This window comes from Anomaloglossus baeobatrachus, chromosome 1 (genome assembly GCF_048569485.1).
Source record: "Anomaloglossus baeobatrachus isolate aAnoBae1 chromosome 1, aAnoBae1.hap1, whole genome shotgun sequence".
NCBI lineage: Eukaryota > Metazoa > Chordata > Amphibia > Anura > Aromobatidae > Anomaloglossus > Anomaloglossus baeobatrachus.
Genome location: NC_134353.1, coordinates 336455023 through 336471458, shown reverse-complemented (window position 1 = coordinate 336471458; position 16436 = coordinate 336455023). Strand labels below are relative to the sequence as shown.

At 42.3% G+C, this 16436-nt stretch overlaps 1 protein-coding gene across 1 annotated transcript in view; it reads right to left on the bottom strand.

Annotated features, from left to right (window-relative positions):
* Positions 1 to 16436, bottom strand: part of DNAH6 (dynein axonemal heavy chain 6) — a 596499-nt gene that overhangs the window by 206812 nt on the left and 373251 nt on the right. The window contains exons 58-59 of the mRNA XM_075352201.1: positions 15902 to 15969; positions 15091 to 15271 (exon numbers count right to left, since the gene is read on the bottom strand). Of these exons, the coding sequence (XP_075208316.1) occupies positions 15091 to 15271; positions 15902 to 15969 (249 nt within the window). The remainder of the gene's footprint in view (positions 1 to 15090; positions 15272 to 15901; positions 15970 to 16436) is intronic.

Sequence of the window (16436 nt, the reverse complement as noted above, 5' to 3'; positions counted from 1 at the left end):
TCGAGTGATTTTGGGGCCTGTTCTAGATCGAACTAGAACTCGAGCTTTTTGCAAAAGCTCGATAGTTCTAGAAACGTTCGAGAACGGTTCTAGCAGCAAAAAAACAGCTAATTCCTAGCTGGCTTTCCGCTGTAATAGTGTAAGTCACTCTGTGAATCACACTATTATGACATTTCAGTGTATAATATGCGGGAACAGCGCCTTCAGATCACTGCTGTTTCTATAATGGCGATCGCCATTTTTTTTTTTTTCCTTGTCTTCCTTCCCTAAGCGCGCGCGTCTTGTGGGGCGGGCCAGCATGTCAGCCAATCCCAGACACACACACAGCTAAGTGGACTTTTAGCCAGAGAAGCAACGGCATGTGTGATAGGATGTCCATGTCACATGTCCCTGCATTATAAAACCGGACATTTTACTCCAGGACGCCATTATCTCTTCTGCGTCCTTGGTGTCAGACATCACATGGGCAGCTCCGTCCTGAGTCCTATCGCTGATACAGCTGTATGCGCTCCATACACAGCGCTGGACAGCTTAGGGAGAGCACTTTCTATCAGTCCTTTTAAGGGCTCAAACCGGCAGGGTCAGAGCCATAGGTGACAGGTCCTGAAAACAGCGACAGCGTCTGTGTAGCCAAGGTCAGGGATATCGTCGCTGCATTTCAACATTAGGAGGGAATAGAAAGGCAGGCTTCCATTCCTCTACCCAGAGCCCCACAATCCTGGCACTGTACCCTCCTGTCCTCTGCACACTCCAACTCTTTTTAATTAAGCCATTATGCTAGCAAACAGTCAGTGTACCTAGTGGCATCCTAAACGTGGCTATTGTACTTTTGTCTAGTCACACTATTGCAAAGATATTTGCAGCACCTCTGCCTGCATTGCACACTCAAATTCTTTTTAACTAAGCCATTATACTAGCAAACACTCAGTGTACCTAGTGGCATCCTAAACGTGGCTATTGTACTTTTGTGTAGTCAAACTAGTGCAAAGATATTTGCAGCACGTCTGCCTGCATTGCACACTCAAACTTTTTTTAACTAAGCCATTATACTAGCAAACAGTCAGTGTAACTAGTGGCATCCTAAACGTGGCTATTGTACTTTTGTGTAGTCAAACTAGTGGAAAGATATTTGCAGCATGACTGCCTGCATTGCACACTCCAACTCTTTTTAACTAAGCCATTATACTAGCAAACAGTCAGTGTACCTAGTGGCATCCTAAAAGTGGCTATTGTACTTTTGTCTAGTCACACTATTGCAAAGATATTTGCAGCACCTCTGCCTGCATTGCACACTCCAACTCTTTTTAACTAAGCCATTATACTAGCAAACAGTCAGTGTACCTAGTGGCATCCTAAACGTGGCTATTGTACTTTTGTGTAGTCAAACTAGTGCAAAGATATTTGCAGCACGTCTGCCTGCATTGCACACTCAAACTTTTTTTAACTAAGCCATTATACTAGCAAACAGTCAGTGTACCTAGTGGCATCCTAAACGTGGCTATTGTACTTTTGTCTAGTCACACTATTGCAAAGATATTTGCAGCACGTCTGCCTGCATTGCACACTCAAATTCTTTTTAACTAAGCCATTATACTAGCAAACACTCAGTGTACCTAGTGGCATCCTAAACGTGGCTATTGTACTTTTGTCTAGTCACACTATTGCAAAGATATTTGCAGCACCTCTGCCTGCATTGCACACTCCAACTCTATTTAACTAAGCCATTATACTAGCAAACAGTCAGTGTACCTAGTGGCATCCTAAACGTGGCTATTGTACTTTTGTCTAGTCACACTATTGCAAAGATATTTGCAGCACCTCTTCCTGCATTGCACACTCCAACTCTTTTTAACTAAGCCATTATACTAGCAAACAGTCAGTGTACCTAGTGGCATCCTAAACGTGGCTATTGTACTTTTGTGTAGTCAAACTAGTGCAAAGATATTTGCAGCACGTCTGCCTGCATTGCACACTCAAACTTTTTTTTAACTAAGCCATTATACTAGCAAACAGTCAGTGTACCTAGTGGCATCCTAAACGTGGCTATTGGACTTTTGTCTAGTCACACTATTGCAAAGATATTTGCAGCACGTCTGCCTGCATTGCACACTCAAACTCTTTTTAACTAAGCCATTATACTAGCAAACAGTCAGTGTACCTAGTGGCATCCTAAACGTGGCTATTGTACTTTTGTGTAGTCAAACTAGTGCAAAGATATTTGCAGCACGTCTGCCTGCATTGCACACTCAAACTTTTTTTAACTAAGCCATTATACTAGCAAACAGTCAGTGTACCTAGTGGCATCCTAAACAAGGCTATTGTACTTTTGTCTAGTCACACTATTGTAAAGACATTTGCAGCACCTCTGCCTGCATTGCACACTCCAACTCTTTTTAACTAAGCCATTATACTAGCAAACAGTCAGTGTACCTAGTGGCATCCTAAACGTGGCTATTGTACTTTTGTGTAGTCAAACTAGTGCAAAGATATTTGCAGCACGTCTGCCTGCATTGCACACTCAAACTTTTTTTAACTAAGCCATTATACTAGCAAACAGTCAGTGTACCTAGTGGCATCCTAAACGTGGCTATTGGACTTTTGTCTAGTCACACTATTGCAAAGATATTTGCAGCACCTCTGCCTGCATTGCACACTCAAACTCATTGTTACTAAGCCATTATACTAGCAAACACTCAGTGTACCTAGTGGCATACAAGAAGTGGCTGTTGTACTCCATTAGTGCCCCTCTGGTGCAAATCTATGTGCAGCACCCCTGCATGACACCCTCCTGCTCTGTTTTTAATGAGCTATAATGATAGCAAAAAATACTGCCATTTAGTGGCATCATAGAACTGGCTGTTGTATTCCATTAGTGCCCCACTGGTGCCAAGCTATTTCTAGCACCTCTGCATGACACCCTCCTGCTCTGTTTTTAATAAGCTATAATGATAGCAAAAAATACTGCCATTTAGTGGCATCATAGAACTGGCTGTTGTATTCCATTAGTGCCCCACTGGTGCCAAGCTATTTCTAGCACCTCTGCATGACACCCTCCTGCTCTGTTTTTAATAAGCTATAATGATAGCAAAAAATACTGCCATTTAGTGGCATCATAGAACTGGCTGTTGTATTCCATTAGTGCCCCACTGGTGCCAAGCTATTTCTAGCACCTCTGCATGACACCCTCCTGCTCTGTTTTAATAAGCTATAATGATAGCAAAAAATACTGCCATTTAGTGGCATCATAGAACTGGCTGTTGTATTCCATTAGTGCCCCACTGGTGCCAAGCTATTTCTAGCACCTCTGCATGACACCCTCCTGCTCTGTTTTAATAAGCTATAATGATAGCAAAAAATACTGCCATTTAGTGGCATCATAGAACTGGCTGTTGTATTCCATTAGTGCCCCACTGGTGCCAAGCTATTTCTAGCACCTCTGCATGACACCCTCCTGCTCTGTTTTTAATAAGCTATAATGATAGCTAAAAATACTGCCATTTAGTGGCATCATAGAACTGGCTGTTGTATTCCATTAGTGCCCCACTGGTGCCAAGCTATTTCTAGCACCTCTGCATGACACCCTCCTGCTCTGTTTTTAATAAGCTATAATGATAGCAAAAAATACTGCCATTTAGTGGCATCATAGAACTGGCTGTTGTATTCCATTAGTGCCCCACTGGTGCCAAGCTATTTATAGCACCTCTACATGACACCCTCATGCACATTTTGCTACGCTAATGTTATAGCAAACTCAGGGAATTCATTGCTGCATTTGATAATTCGGAGGGATAGAAAATCAGGCTTCCTTTAGCTTTTCCTTCTGTTCATAGACAGCATCTCCAAGAGCAATTTCTCCTCCACGTCTAAGTGTGGAGAGGCAGCTAGTGCGCATGCGTGTGCCGATTTACCCCAGCTGCAGCCTAATTACAGTGTTTCGCCTAGTGAGTATGCTCAGCCTGACTGTGCCATTCCTGACGCTAAGTCTTCATTTCGGGATACAGCGCATGCTCCCACACTAAGTGTGAAAAGCCTCTTTGCACAGGTGCTTGCATTCCGTGCCGGGTCTAAGTCCTGTTTTGTGACTAGACACCATGCTAAAGCTGATAGTCTTTTTTCAGAGACTGTATTTCATGCTACTGAGCATGCTCAGGCACTTACTGCATCAGAGACTAGGTCCGGTAATGAACTCTTTGGCCCTGCCCCTGATGTGGGGGTCCCATATAGACCAAGGGCATCAGGTGTCCTCCCAAATGGCTTGCAGAGGCCCACCCCTATGACTTGTCACCGCATTATTGATGGTCAGACGATGACTGGTGAGGTGTTTGGGTCATGGCAGCCATGAGGTCATCATTGAAGTTGCGGTTCCAAATAGGACGCTAGTTATGCCACTCATGACGTGTCACTCTACTTTTGTCTCCAGGAGGTGCATTGTGGTTCACCCTGGTTTGGGGCGGACCCAGGTTATAAAAGGGGCTTGAGCCAACAAGGAGGTGCGCAGTCTTCTATTATGCTCCGAAAGAGCACACTTCCATGTGTTGAACCCATTGCGGCTTTAGGCCAGAGGTAGGCAGGGATAGGGTGTCGATGCAGGCCACCACCACAGTTGGTAACGCAGAACGGTTAAGACCAGCTCCTGTCCTACCAGTTCTGCTTGTGCAGCCCAGTGGCATTAACAGGCCTGCTGCTGATGCGCCTGCTGTCCACAGGTGTGCCCCTACGCACACGGTCAGCGTACTCAATGGCCCCTGTGTTGTTAACAGGGAGTTCCTGGGCTGGGTGGGCATGTGGACCCTGTGACGCTAACAGGGCTCCCAGTCTCCAGATCCGAATGGCATCTAACTCGGTTCAGGCTACTATTAGTTTCATAGCCACACAGCTCTGTATCCTCCACCAAACCTTCCAGTTGCCAACCTCTCCTTTTCCAACTGGGAGCACGGTGCACACTGACTGCTGATGGGGATATATACCTTTCTCTTTCTTTTCTTATTAATTTTCGTTATATAGCGGTAACATAGTATATACCACTTTATCCAAATCTGCCAGTCCCACTGTAACAGATGGTGTTTCTTCAGCAAATGTTACTGTTGCTTAACCACCAAATCCACGGACCAAAACTTTTTTCCCCTTTCCAACACACCTGTTCCCCTTTCCACCAGCATCTGTCCTTTTTCAACTCATTTTGGTATATGACCAAAAGTGCAACTCTGCAGGGACACCGTACTCAACGCCATCTCAGCACAGCAGCCAGCCCTCGGTCCCTCAGATGTGGACAAGTAAAAGACCATTTCCTCCTATCCATGACAAAGCGTTGAGATTCACTCTGTGCAGCACTGGTGTTTAGTGGAAAAGCAGATCTAAGATTGCGTACCACATTCTGCAGATACTCCTGTATACGTGCGTCCATTTCTATGGCAGGAATTATTTCGCCAAATTTTGTCTTGTACCGGGGATCTAACAGTGTGGCAACCCAGTATTCTGGATTACTTTGAATTCGTACAATCCGAGGGTCATGTTGTAGGTAGTGCAGCAAGAAGGCGCTCATGTGTCTTGTGCATCCAGGAGGACCAAGTCCTTGGTGTGTTGGTGGCAGAGAGGTGAGAATCGTGCCTCCTTCCTCTGCCCTCTCCCCACAACCTCGCACAACCGAAATGTGAGCAAGCTCTCACTCATCTGCTGAGTCTTCCATGCCCATCGCCAGTTCGTCCTCCATTTCTTCATGGGCTCCTGCACCTTCCTCAACACTTTTTGCTGATACTATGCGCCCTTGTTAATCCCTCTCCCTCACCATGACTGCCGCCTAGGTGCCACTGGCCATCTGGACCTCGTAGATCTTGTTATCCCTTCCGCATTTGACTCCTCCTGTACTTCCTCCCCTTCCTCTTGTCCCAACACCTGACTCCGAATAATAATTACAGTGTGCTCCATCATGTAGATGACCAGAATTGTCACGCTGAGAATGACATTGCCAGTGCTAAACATCTTCGTCGACATTTGTAAACTGTGTAGCAGGGTGCATAGGTCCTTGATCTGACACCACTCCAGCAGCGTGATCTACACCACCTCTGGATCAAGTTATCACAGGCTATATGTCATAACGTATTGCAGCAGGGTTCGGCGGTGCTGCCACAAACGCTGCAACATGTGCAGATTCAAATTCCTGCGTGTGGGCACATCGCATTTCAGGCGTTTAACCACCAGACCTAAAGACTTCTGTAGCGACGAAAGTTGTTGAGCTGCTGTGTGCGCACGATGGAAGTGAGCACATAGCGAGCGTGCCCGCTGCACAAGGCCATGTAGGCCGTGATGGTGTCTTAAAAATTGCTGGAGAATTAGGTTCAACACGTGAGCCATACAAGGCACGTGTGTCACATTGCCCTGACGATGGCCCGCAGCCAGGTTTGCATCATTGCCGCACACGGCTGTTAAGTCACCAACGGAGTCCGCTCCGTCAATTTCTACTCCGGTCGCCAGGTGACAACGTGTTCCTTTCATGCATAGTGCTGATGATGGGAGAGGAGTCGATGCCAGCGGCGCAGGTGGACGCAGGTTATGCTCACCCACTGGGCTGCATTACCTTGACAGATACAGAATCTCTGGCTGAATGTAGCTGGTGGGTATCTCACAGATGAAATACCATCATTCAGCTACAACCAATGGGAAGACACCACACCCTGTTTTATGCCCATCCTGTCTGCAGACCACTGCCAGACATAGCTCTGCTTTTACCCCCAGTTCAGTTTTATGATTTTGTGTGCTTGTTACCTGACTACTTTTCCTGCTTGCTGTTTATGTACCTTGTTGGCCGATCCGCATTTCACCTCTGCTTGTTTTCTGATTAAGTCCTGGCCGTCCCATTCTGTTCCTGTTCCTCAATTAATGTTTTGACCCTGCCTGACTACTATTCTCTGGAACTGCAGCCTTCCACAGGTATTAATCACCTTGGGCCCTGTGTAATTCCTAATCCCTGTATAGGGGTTAAAGGGTTTCAGGGTTCTAGGGGTCCTGCTTGGTGAGTGGCTTCCCTCTAGCCTATCATTTACAGCCCATCTGAGTGTGTGGATCAAGGAAGGCGTTACACCGTGCTCTCTGCAGAAGGCCATGTGGGCCAGGATAGTGCTTTAAAAATTGCTGGACAACCAGGTTCAACACGTGAACCACACAAGGCACGTGTGTCACATTGTTACAGCGAAGGGCCGCACCCATGTTTGCATCATTGTCGCACCCGGCCTTCCCTGGCTGCTGGTTGAGTGGAGACAACCATTGATGAAACTCGGTCTCCAGAGCTAACCGTCCACAACTTCTCAGCGGTGTGACTCACATTTCCCATACATTTCAAAGTAAACCTTTGACCGCCTGATGGCATTGAGCTCTGCTGCCAGCATAGTAAGGAGGTGTGTGGTAGTCCTTGTGCGCAGTTACAAGGAAGGGTGGCCTGACCACACAGGGTTTGCGCCAAGGTGGAGGACCCACACGAGGTTGAAGAGGCAGAAGCAGTGTATTAACTTCTACATACAGAAGAAGGATTGAAACAACTCGTGGGGACGGCAAGACTTGTACAGCAGACCCTTCTCCATCTCTCCCCACAGTAACCCATTGGCCAGTCAGCGACATGTAACGCCCCTGTCCATGCTTACTGGGCCAATTATCTCTGGTGAAATGCACCCTGTCACACAGAGTTTCTCAAGGAATCAGTGATGTTTAGTGTGACATGCTGGTGTAGCGCGTGCACGCCTTTGTTGGAGAAGGAGTGGCGCCTGAGCATCGGCTCTTGGGGCACTGCGATGGGCATAAGGTCTCGAAAATCCTCGGTTAAAAAGGTTGGAAAGGCAGCATTTTGGTAGCCAACAGTTTCCAGATGCTGAAAGTCAACCTCTAAGCCATGTCATGCCCTTCTAAAAGCATGTAAAACACAGCGAGGGGACTCCAACCACAGTCTCCCTCGTTTCCACTAACTGGGCCACACACACCCCACTTGACTGGCATCGGTTGAGCCCCCTTTTGAAAAAGAAAAAGATGCTTTGCATGAAGCACTCTCAAAAATACGCGTGCCTTTCCCGTCCCCTGGCTGACCCAGGGGAAGAAAAGTCCTCTGAGAGCCATGACTTGTTCATCTTGGTTCTTTTAGAAACACAGCGAGGGGACTCCAAACCACAGTTTGGTTCGTCGAACGTTCGACGAGCCGAACGCGAACGGGACCTCCGTTCGGCGAACCGACCTCGAGCCGAACCGGGACCGGTTCGCTCATCTCTAGAAATGACAAAGAACATCCCACAAAAAGAAAAAAATCGGCGGGAAAAAGTCTAAAAGAGACAAAAAAAAAAAAAGTGGTATAGTGAAAAAAAAAAAAAAAGGGAAGGAAGAACAAAAAGTGTTCATGAAACCAGTGATGCGATCATGTGGAAATAGCAATAAAAATAATAAAAATCTTAAAATAAAAAATGTGTCATTATTGGGTCAAAAATAATTTGTATATATGTATATATACTTAAAAAAGGTGTATGTTTAGGACAGTAAAAATGAGGTGAGAAGGTATAGAACTCACAAACTCTAGATTCTATAGATGACTGGAGGACAAGTGTGGTCAGTCCACACAGCGAAGGAAGAACTCAGTGTATGATTGCAAAACAAATCTGTATATATATATATATATATATATATATATATATATATATATATATATATATATATTATATATATATATATACATATACATATACACATATGGTTACGGTTCCCCACAACCCTTCCACCTTCCCTCTTTCTTTATATATATATATATATATATATATATATATATATATATATATATATATATATATATATATATACATATATATATATATATATAAAGAAAGAGGGAAGGTGGAAGGGTTGTGGGGAACCGTAACCATATAGTTAAATTAATTAATTTTAATTATTAATTAATAAAAGTGATCCTGCAAGTGCAGTAAACGCATGTTGCAAATAAGACAAGACAGGGTGAAATGGGTTCAAGAGCGTGGGAAAAGGATGGGGGCGCTTGCGTCAGTAAAGGCAGTGAGCGGGTAATGTGAAAAAGCTGAAAGGCAGGGGACGGGTGAATTAAGTTCAGGAGCGTGGGAAACAGGCGAGAGCGCATGCGTCAGTGCTGGAAATGAGCAAGTACTGTAAGAAAGGTTAAATGTCGGGGACGGGGTTAGATAAGTTTACCAGCGCGAGAAAAAGAGGGGGAAGCGGCATGTATATATAAAGAACAAGTGTGTGGAAATAGGAAAATGAGTGTTATCAGTGAAAATTTTTATAAGTATGCATATACATGAATAATAAAATTCGTTTATCATAGGTGGATGTGGGGAGATCTGTATATATATATATAAAAATATATATATTTAAGAATAAGTTATCTATATGTATAAAACAACAATAATTATATGTATGTGTCTTTAAAAATAGAGGGTAGATTTCAATTTTTTTATATATAAAAATATATATAAAAAAATAAAAAATAAATAAAAAATAGAGATATAAAAAAAATATATATATGTATATACAACATGAAACAACAATAGAACCTGGCAGTAAAAATTTCAATAAAAATATATAAAAACATTGGTAATATGGGCAAGGAAATAAATATAATGTCATATCCATAATAATAATTGATAAATAATAATTATAATACATTTCCAAAGATTATAAATTTCCAATGAATGATAAAAGAAATAATGCTGAAAGGATAAAACATATAATTAAAAAGAGCTACTAATGAAAAATATCAGTGATCTCATTAAGACCTCGAGGTTTAAGTGTATCGAGTTTATAGATCCAAAAGGTCTCTTTTCCATTGAGGACTTCTATACGGTTAGGGACATAGGGAGGAATATGTTCGATTGGAGTCACTCTTAATCTGGATTTTTTGTTATGGCACACGGTGATGTGTCTGGATAGACCATGCAACATAAAACCAATCTTTATATTGTGCCTATGTAAATTAATCCGATTATGAAGAGCTTGCACCGTTCTGCCCACATATCTTTTATCGCATTCGCACTCAATTAGGTAAATGACATAGTGTGATTGGCAGGTGAGGTGGCTTTTGATGGTAAATTCAACCCCCTCTGGATTCAGGCCAAAACTTACTCTATTGTGTTGTATGGACTTACAGCATAGACATTTCTTAGCACCACATCTATATACTCCCATAGGTTTATTGGAGATGGGAGTGGAAAAAACCTCCTTCAGTCTGCTAGGTGCTAATAGGTTTTTTAGTGTAGAGGCTCTGCGGTAGATGATCCCGGGGGTTGCTGGTAGGACCCCTCTCAGAAAAGGATCATTCTGAAGAATGCTCCAATGTCTGCGGATTATGTTTTTAATCAGATCACCATCCCTACTAAAGGTAGTTAGAAAATGGGAAGAAAAATTCCTCTGATCAGTGCTGTTGTCTCTGAAATTAGGATCATTTTTTAGTATAATGAAATCGTTTTGTTTAAGACCCTTGTTCGTCTGATAAGCCTTCTTGATTAAAGTTGGGGGATACTTTTTATTTAAAAACCTTTCTTTCAGGATTTTTGCCTGTTCCCTATAATCTCTATCAAGGGTACAGTTTTTTCTTATTCTTTGAAATTGATTATTGGGGACATTTAAAAGCCATTTATTATAATGATTACTCGTAAAATCAATATAGCTATTGCTATCGACCTTCTTAAAAAAGGTTTTTGTGTGAATCATCCCTTCCTTATGTGAAATGGTAAGGTCTAGGAAATTAATGGATCCTTTCTCTATAGTGGGTACAAATTTTAGGCCCCAATCATTATTTTCTATGTGTCCCAAGAAGTCTTGTAGATTATCCTCTGAATTATCCCATATAAGGAACAGGTCGTCAATGTACCTTTTATACACGACAACATGCTTGATGAGACTAGAGGAATAGATGTGTTTTAACTCAAAAAGATCCATGACCAGGTTAGCGAAAGTTGGTGCTACCCTCGAGCCCATCGCTGTGCCACAGTATCGGAACACAGCATGCAGACTGATTAGGCTGACAAGAACCACTGAGCAAAATGCTACGACTGGCAGTGTGCTGGGGTAAACTGCTCAGCTAAGTAGCTGGGCAATCACAAGGAACAGGGAATACCTGAAGAAGTCCAGAACCTCACATTATCAGATTGGACGACTGAGTTGTTACTCAAGACAACGACAGCTCAGCACACCCCAGCACTAGACGGGATGACTAAGCTGTCAATCGCCAAACTGAGAGTTCAGCATTCCCCATTTCATAATACAGCAAACAGTCACTCATTGCAAACAAGATGCAATGAGCAGAGGAACTGTGACAATATCAATATTACAAGTGAATATAAAAACTTTGTAGTGTACTTATCAAAGAACTCTACTTCTTTCACCACTTATGAGACAATTAATCCTCTTCCCTTCTGTCTCCAAGACTTAAAATTCACTCTGAGTAACAACTCAAATACATCTTGTTCAAAACGAGGACTGCCAACAGTGTTGTGTCAGGTTACAACTAGCTATTAAAGCCTAAAGAGATGGAACAGGGTGGAGGAGTGATGAGCAGGAAGAGAAAACAAGCAGAAGCAGACAGGCAGACATTACTGCAGTTAGTGAGAAATGTATCCAGTCCCAGAGCTGAATTCACAGATATAATGCTCAGAACTGCTGTATAATGTTCTGTATGCTGCTGTTACTTTTGAAAAATGTCAAAATCAGAGAAATTAAGCAAGATTATCTCTGTTTTTATGTTCTGTGTCTAGGAGATATAGCAAAGAGTCTTCTACCACTAGTTTAAACAGAACTGAAAATTAGGGATAAGGTTTACAGTGGAGAGAAAATTGGTGTGAAATGCAGTCATAAAATGGCCAGATCAGATGTTATTCCATGTAGATGGCACCATATTCTGTAAAGTTACCTGAAATAACAGACACGCTTTCAATAATTTGGTTTAAACAATATAGTCATGTTCAGATGCAGAGGTTTTTTGTAAGAAGAAACAGATTATTGAGTTTACTAAAATGAAAACTAAATTGTCAAAACCAAATTCTTGTCAGAAAGTTATCACATATACAATAAAATTTTAATCTTAGCACACAATTATCTATATACAGCAAATAAAAATAGTAGTGTTTCTGTACCTTTCCTCTTGGCTTAATATATTCTAAGCAAAGTAACACAAATTGACCAATTTAAAAATAAAAAAACATAATTTCACCATACTTTATACAGATGTTTATGCTATATGTGTTTATATGTAGTTAACCATTGATTGTGAATTGCAGCCTGTTGAGGATTTTGCTACTATCTCATTGTAACAAATTGATTTTTTATTATAAGGAAATGGTGTACTTACTGAAATTTTCACAAAGCTAAGAGTGGACATATCTGTAGAGATAGGCTAACCCAAAGATGTTCAGGTTTGGCGGATCCAGTTGGACTTAAAAAAAAAAAAAAGTAGGGTTCGGAACTGAACTTAACCCCAGCTGTGTGCTTTATCTTGGCCGTGTTAAAAATATGAGGGACTGCAAGTGGCTTTTTTATTACCTAAATAAATAATAAAAAAAAACGGCTTGGGGGAGCCCCTAATTTTAATACCCAGCCAAGATAAAGCAGACAGCTGGGGGCTGGTATGCTCAGGCTGGGGAGGCCCATGGTTATTGGGCCCACCCCAGTCTAAAAATAGCTGCCTGCAGCTGACTCCAGAATTAGCGCATCCATTAGTGCGCCAATCCTGGCGCTTACCGGGATCATCCCGATTGCCCTGGGGCGGTGGCAATCACAGCTGCCATGAAGCCCTGTATTAGTAATGGGAACAATGTCTATGAGACCTCACCATTACTAATCATGTAAGTGAAAAAGAAATAAACACTAAACACAGCGAAAAATCCTTTATCTAAAAAAACTATCCTTTCTCTGTAATTTATTAACCCCCAAAACACCCCTGTACGTCCAACGTAATTCACACCATGACATCCCATGATAATCGCTGCTCTGCTACATCCTGAGGTTGCAGTGCACAGTCACGTTTGAAAACTGCGGTGTCCCAGACACACTGATGGAGCCACAGCACTGAGAGTGGTGACATCAGTGAGTTCACCTGAGGTCACAGCTGTTGGTTCCCACAGTTCTCCAAGTGTGAGCTCAGGTGAATTCACCTGAGGAAAACTCATTGATCTCAGTGAAGTCACCTCAGGCAAACTCATTGCCGGATTACGCTATGTGCACACGCTGAGCATTTGTTTGCAGAAATTTCTGCACCAAATCACATCATGTTTTTGGTGCATTTTTATGCCAGGATATGCAGATTTTGTGCAGAAATTAATGCAACCAAATACTTAACGTGTGCACATAGAGTTCAACTGAGGTCACAGCAGGAGTGCCATGGGAACTGACAGCTGTAACCAAAGATGAACTCACCTGAGGTAAACTCCGTGAACGCGCTGCAGGTGAACTCACTGAACTCAATGCCGGATTAGGCTGTGTGCACATTGAGTATTTGATTGCAGAAATTTCTGCACCAAATCTGCATCTCCTGGGAGAAAAATGCACCAAAATGCGCTAAAATCACATTGTGTTTTTGGTGCTTTTTTTTGCCAGGATATGCAGATTTGGTGCAGAAATTTCTGCAACCAAATACTCAATGTGCACACATAACGTAATCCGGTAATCTGCCATTGAGTTCAATGAGTTCCCCTGGGCTGAATTCACAGAGTTCAATAAGTTCACATCAGGTGAGTTCACCTGAGGTCATATCATAGCTGGGGTACTGTGGGAACCGACAGCTGTGAGTTCACATCAGGTGAGTTCACCTGAGGTCATATCATAGCTGGGGTACTGTGGGAACCGACAGCTGTGACCTCAGGTGAATTCACTGACATCACCACTCTCACAACTGCGGCTACGTCAGTGTGTCCCGCGGTGATCAGTCACATTTTCTGTGACTGCGTACTACAACCTCAAGATGTAGCAGAGATGGGATAGTCATGGGACATCGTTGTATGGATTACATGGGACCTGCAGGTTTTCTGTTTATTTCTTTTTACTTACACGATTAGTAATGGGGAAGTCTCACAGACCCCTACCCATTACTAATACAGCGGTCATTAACTCCTTATATTACCACAATTGTAACTGCACCAGGGCAATCAGGATGAGCTGGGTAAGTATCAGGATTGGTGCATCTAATGAATGCGCTAATTCTGGGGCAGCTGGTGGATGCTATTTTTAGACTGGGCATTAACCATGGGCCTCTTTAGTCTGAAAATACCAGCCCTGAGCTATCTTCTTTATCTTGGCTAGGTATCCACATTGGGGGGACCGCATGCCTTTTTAAAATTATTTATTCAAATAATTTTAAAAAAGCCACATGGGGTCCTTCATATTTTGATACACAGCTAAGATAAAGCACACAGTTGTGGGCTGCAACATCCAGGTGTCTGCTTTATCTGCGCTGTGTATCAAAATACAGGGGATCCTATGCCATTTTTTCCAAACATTTATTTATTTTACTCTACACTTCAGGAACCCAGACAGCAAGTGTGAGGGCAATCAATCACAGATGCTGGCACAGAAGGTGGGTGCACAGTCTGACTGCAACCAATCACAGACGCTGTCACAGAGGGTGAGTGGGGGAAGCAGTGAATATTTATAAAATGTAATGAGCAGACCCAGAAGCAGTGTGACAGCCGCATGGAATCTCGGTAAGTATAACTGCCCTGCTTTAATCCCCATTTTGCTTCCTTTTTTGTTTTAATTTATTTTTATCCAGGTGGCCAAACCCGAACAGTAACATGGATGTGCATGTGATATAATCTGATAGTGAGAGATGCTGTGTCTTCAGAATCTTCTACTTTAACCCACAGGATGGACCAGAAGTTATTCCAGAAGCCAAATCTATCATTGCAGCGGTTTACAATAACATTACGCTTTATTAATATGATTGATGTCGCATTCTTAATTAGGTTACCTCTGGGCATTACATTTTATAAGACTTGAAAGAAAGATACATTCAACATTTTACATGCATTCTTCGAACTAGACAACAGAGAGACAAGGCACAAAAGAACAAATACTAGAAAGTAAGATGAATAAATTGCTGACCTTGGATTCCTGCAGTGTATTGATAAGTTCTTCATTATCCAGAATATTTCCTTCAGATGTGAAGAGTAACTTAAGGATTCGCTCTTCAATTGCTTTTAGTTGATTTCTATCAGAATTGATTCTAATTATAAGTTGATTTCTTTGTTCCTCTAGATCTGGTCTCTCAATTCTTACAACATCACTGAAAAATACAAAACCAATTTATAGACCATGTTAGTGTAAAGAAGTTGATAATGTTTTCCGGTCTGCCAAATCTCATGGGATGTGGAAGATCTCAGGAGAAGTATTCAGAACAAACACTTAAAGACTTGTCGAGGGATTGGATTAAACTCGGTGGCCACAGGGAGTGTATTTTACTTATTATGCACAGAATGTTTAATTTATAATCTTCATGATTATAGGCAAACACTTCTTCAAAGTTTGAAGACTTTTGGAAATCACAAGCCTATATACTTTTCTTTTCTAACAGGCTGTTAACTGAATCTCAGAAACTTTTAAGCTGGAATTGGAGCTGCTCTTCGAACAGCTACACAACAATAATACATTCTCCTCTGGTATTTTGCAATGTCACGTAAGAAGAAGTTTGCTAACTCTGTTGAAAGAAAACTACTCAGAAATCTTTTTTTACTTACAAACACATATTCAATTTTCAGACAAGGTTTTTAAAAAAGATTAATGTTTAATAGCACTGAGAGGGAATGTTCAATATAATTTTGTACACAGCGTTTGTTTTTTTCAGCAACTGTCTTGGGTTTCTAAAGATACAATGTCCTTGATCCTTCTATTTAGAGGATAAATAGACAAATCTAACCTGAGCAGTTGATCCTCGAGGCCAGATCTGGTCACGGTAAAATTAATTATTGTAACTTTGATGCACACCTAGACAACAGAGACAGATAAGGATAAGCAAACAACAAATATGGTACAGTACACAGAACCCAAACTTTTGTGTATTTAACAGATATTGGAAGGGATATTCTCACAGAGTACGCAATAAATGTCTGAATGATGGGGTCATACTGCTGGGATCCACATGAAACACTAGAATGAGGGGCCTGAGCCCTCCTCCCTTTTAACTGCATTACCATAGTGAGAAGTAGGACTAACTGAGACAACTGAATTGTAATGCTCATCACTAGGGTTGCAGGTACACTGGAATGGTGTAGAGTTCCTTGGTGTAGTGAGGCGCTTGCCCGCTAGAGATCACTAATACCAAGACAGAGACGGTCTGCAGAGTAGTCGATAAAGCCAAGTGTCAGAAGTCGGGAAGTCAGTGCAGAGGAGCAAGAGAAGCCGAGGTATTGTGCAAGCCGGTGGTCAGCAAGCCAAGAAGTATCATCAGGTAC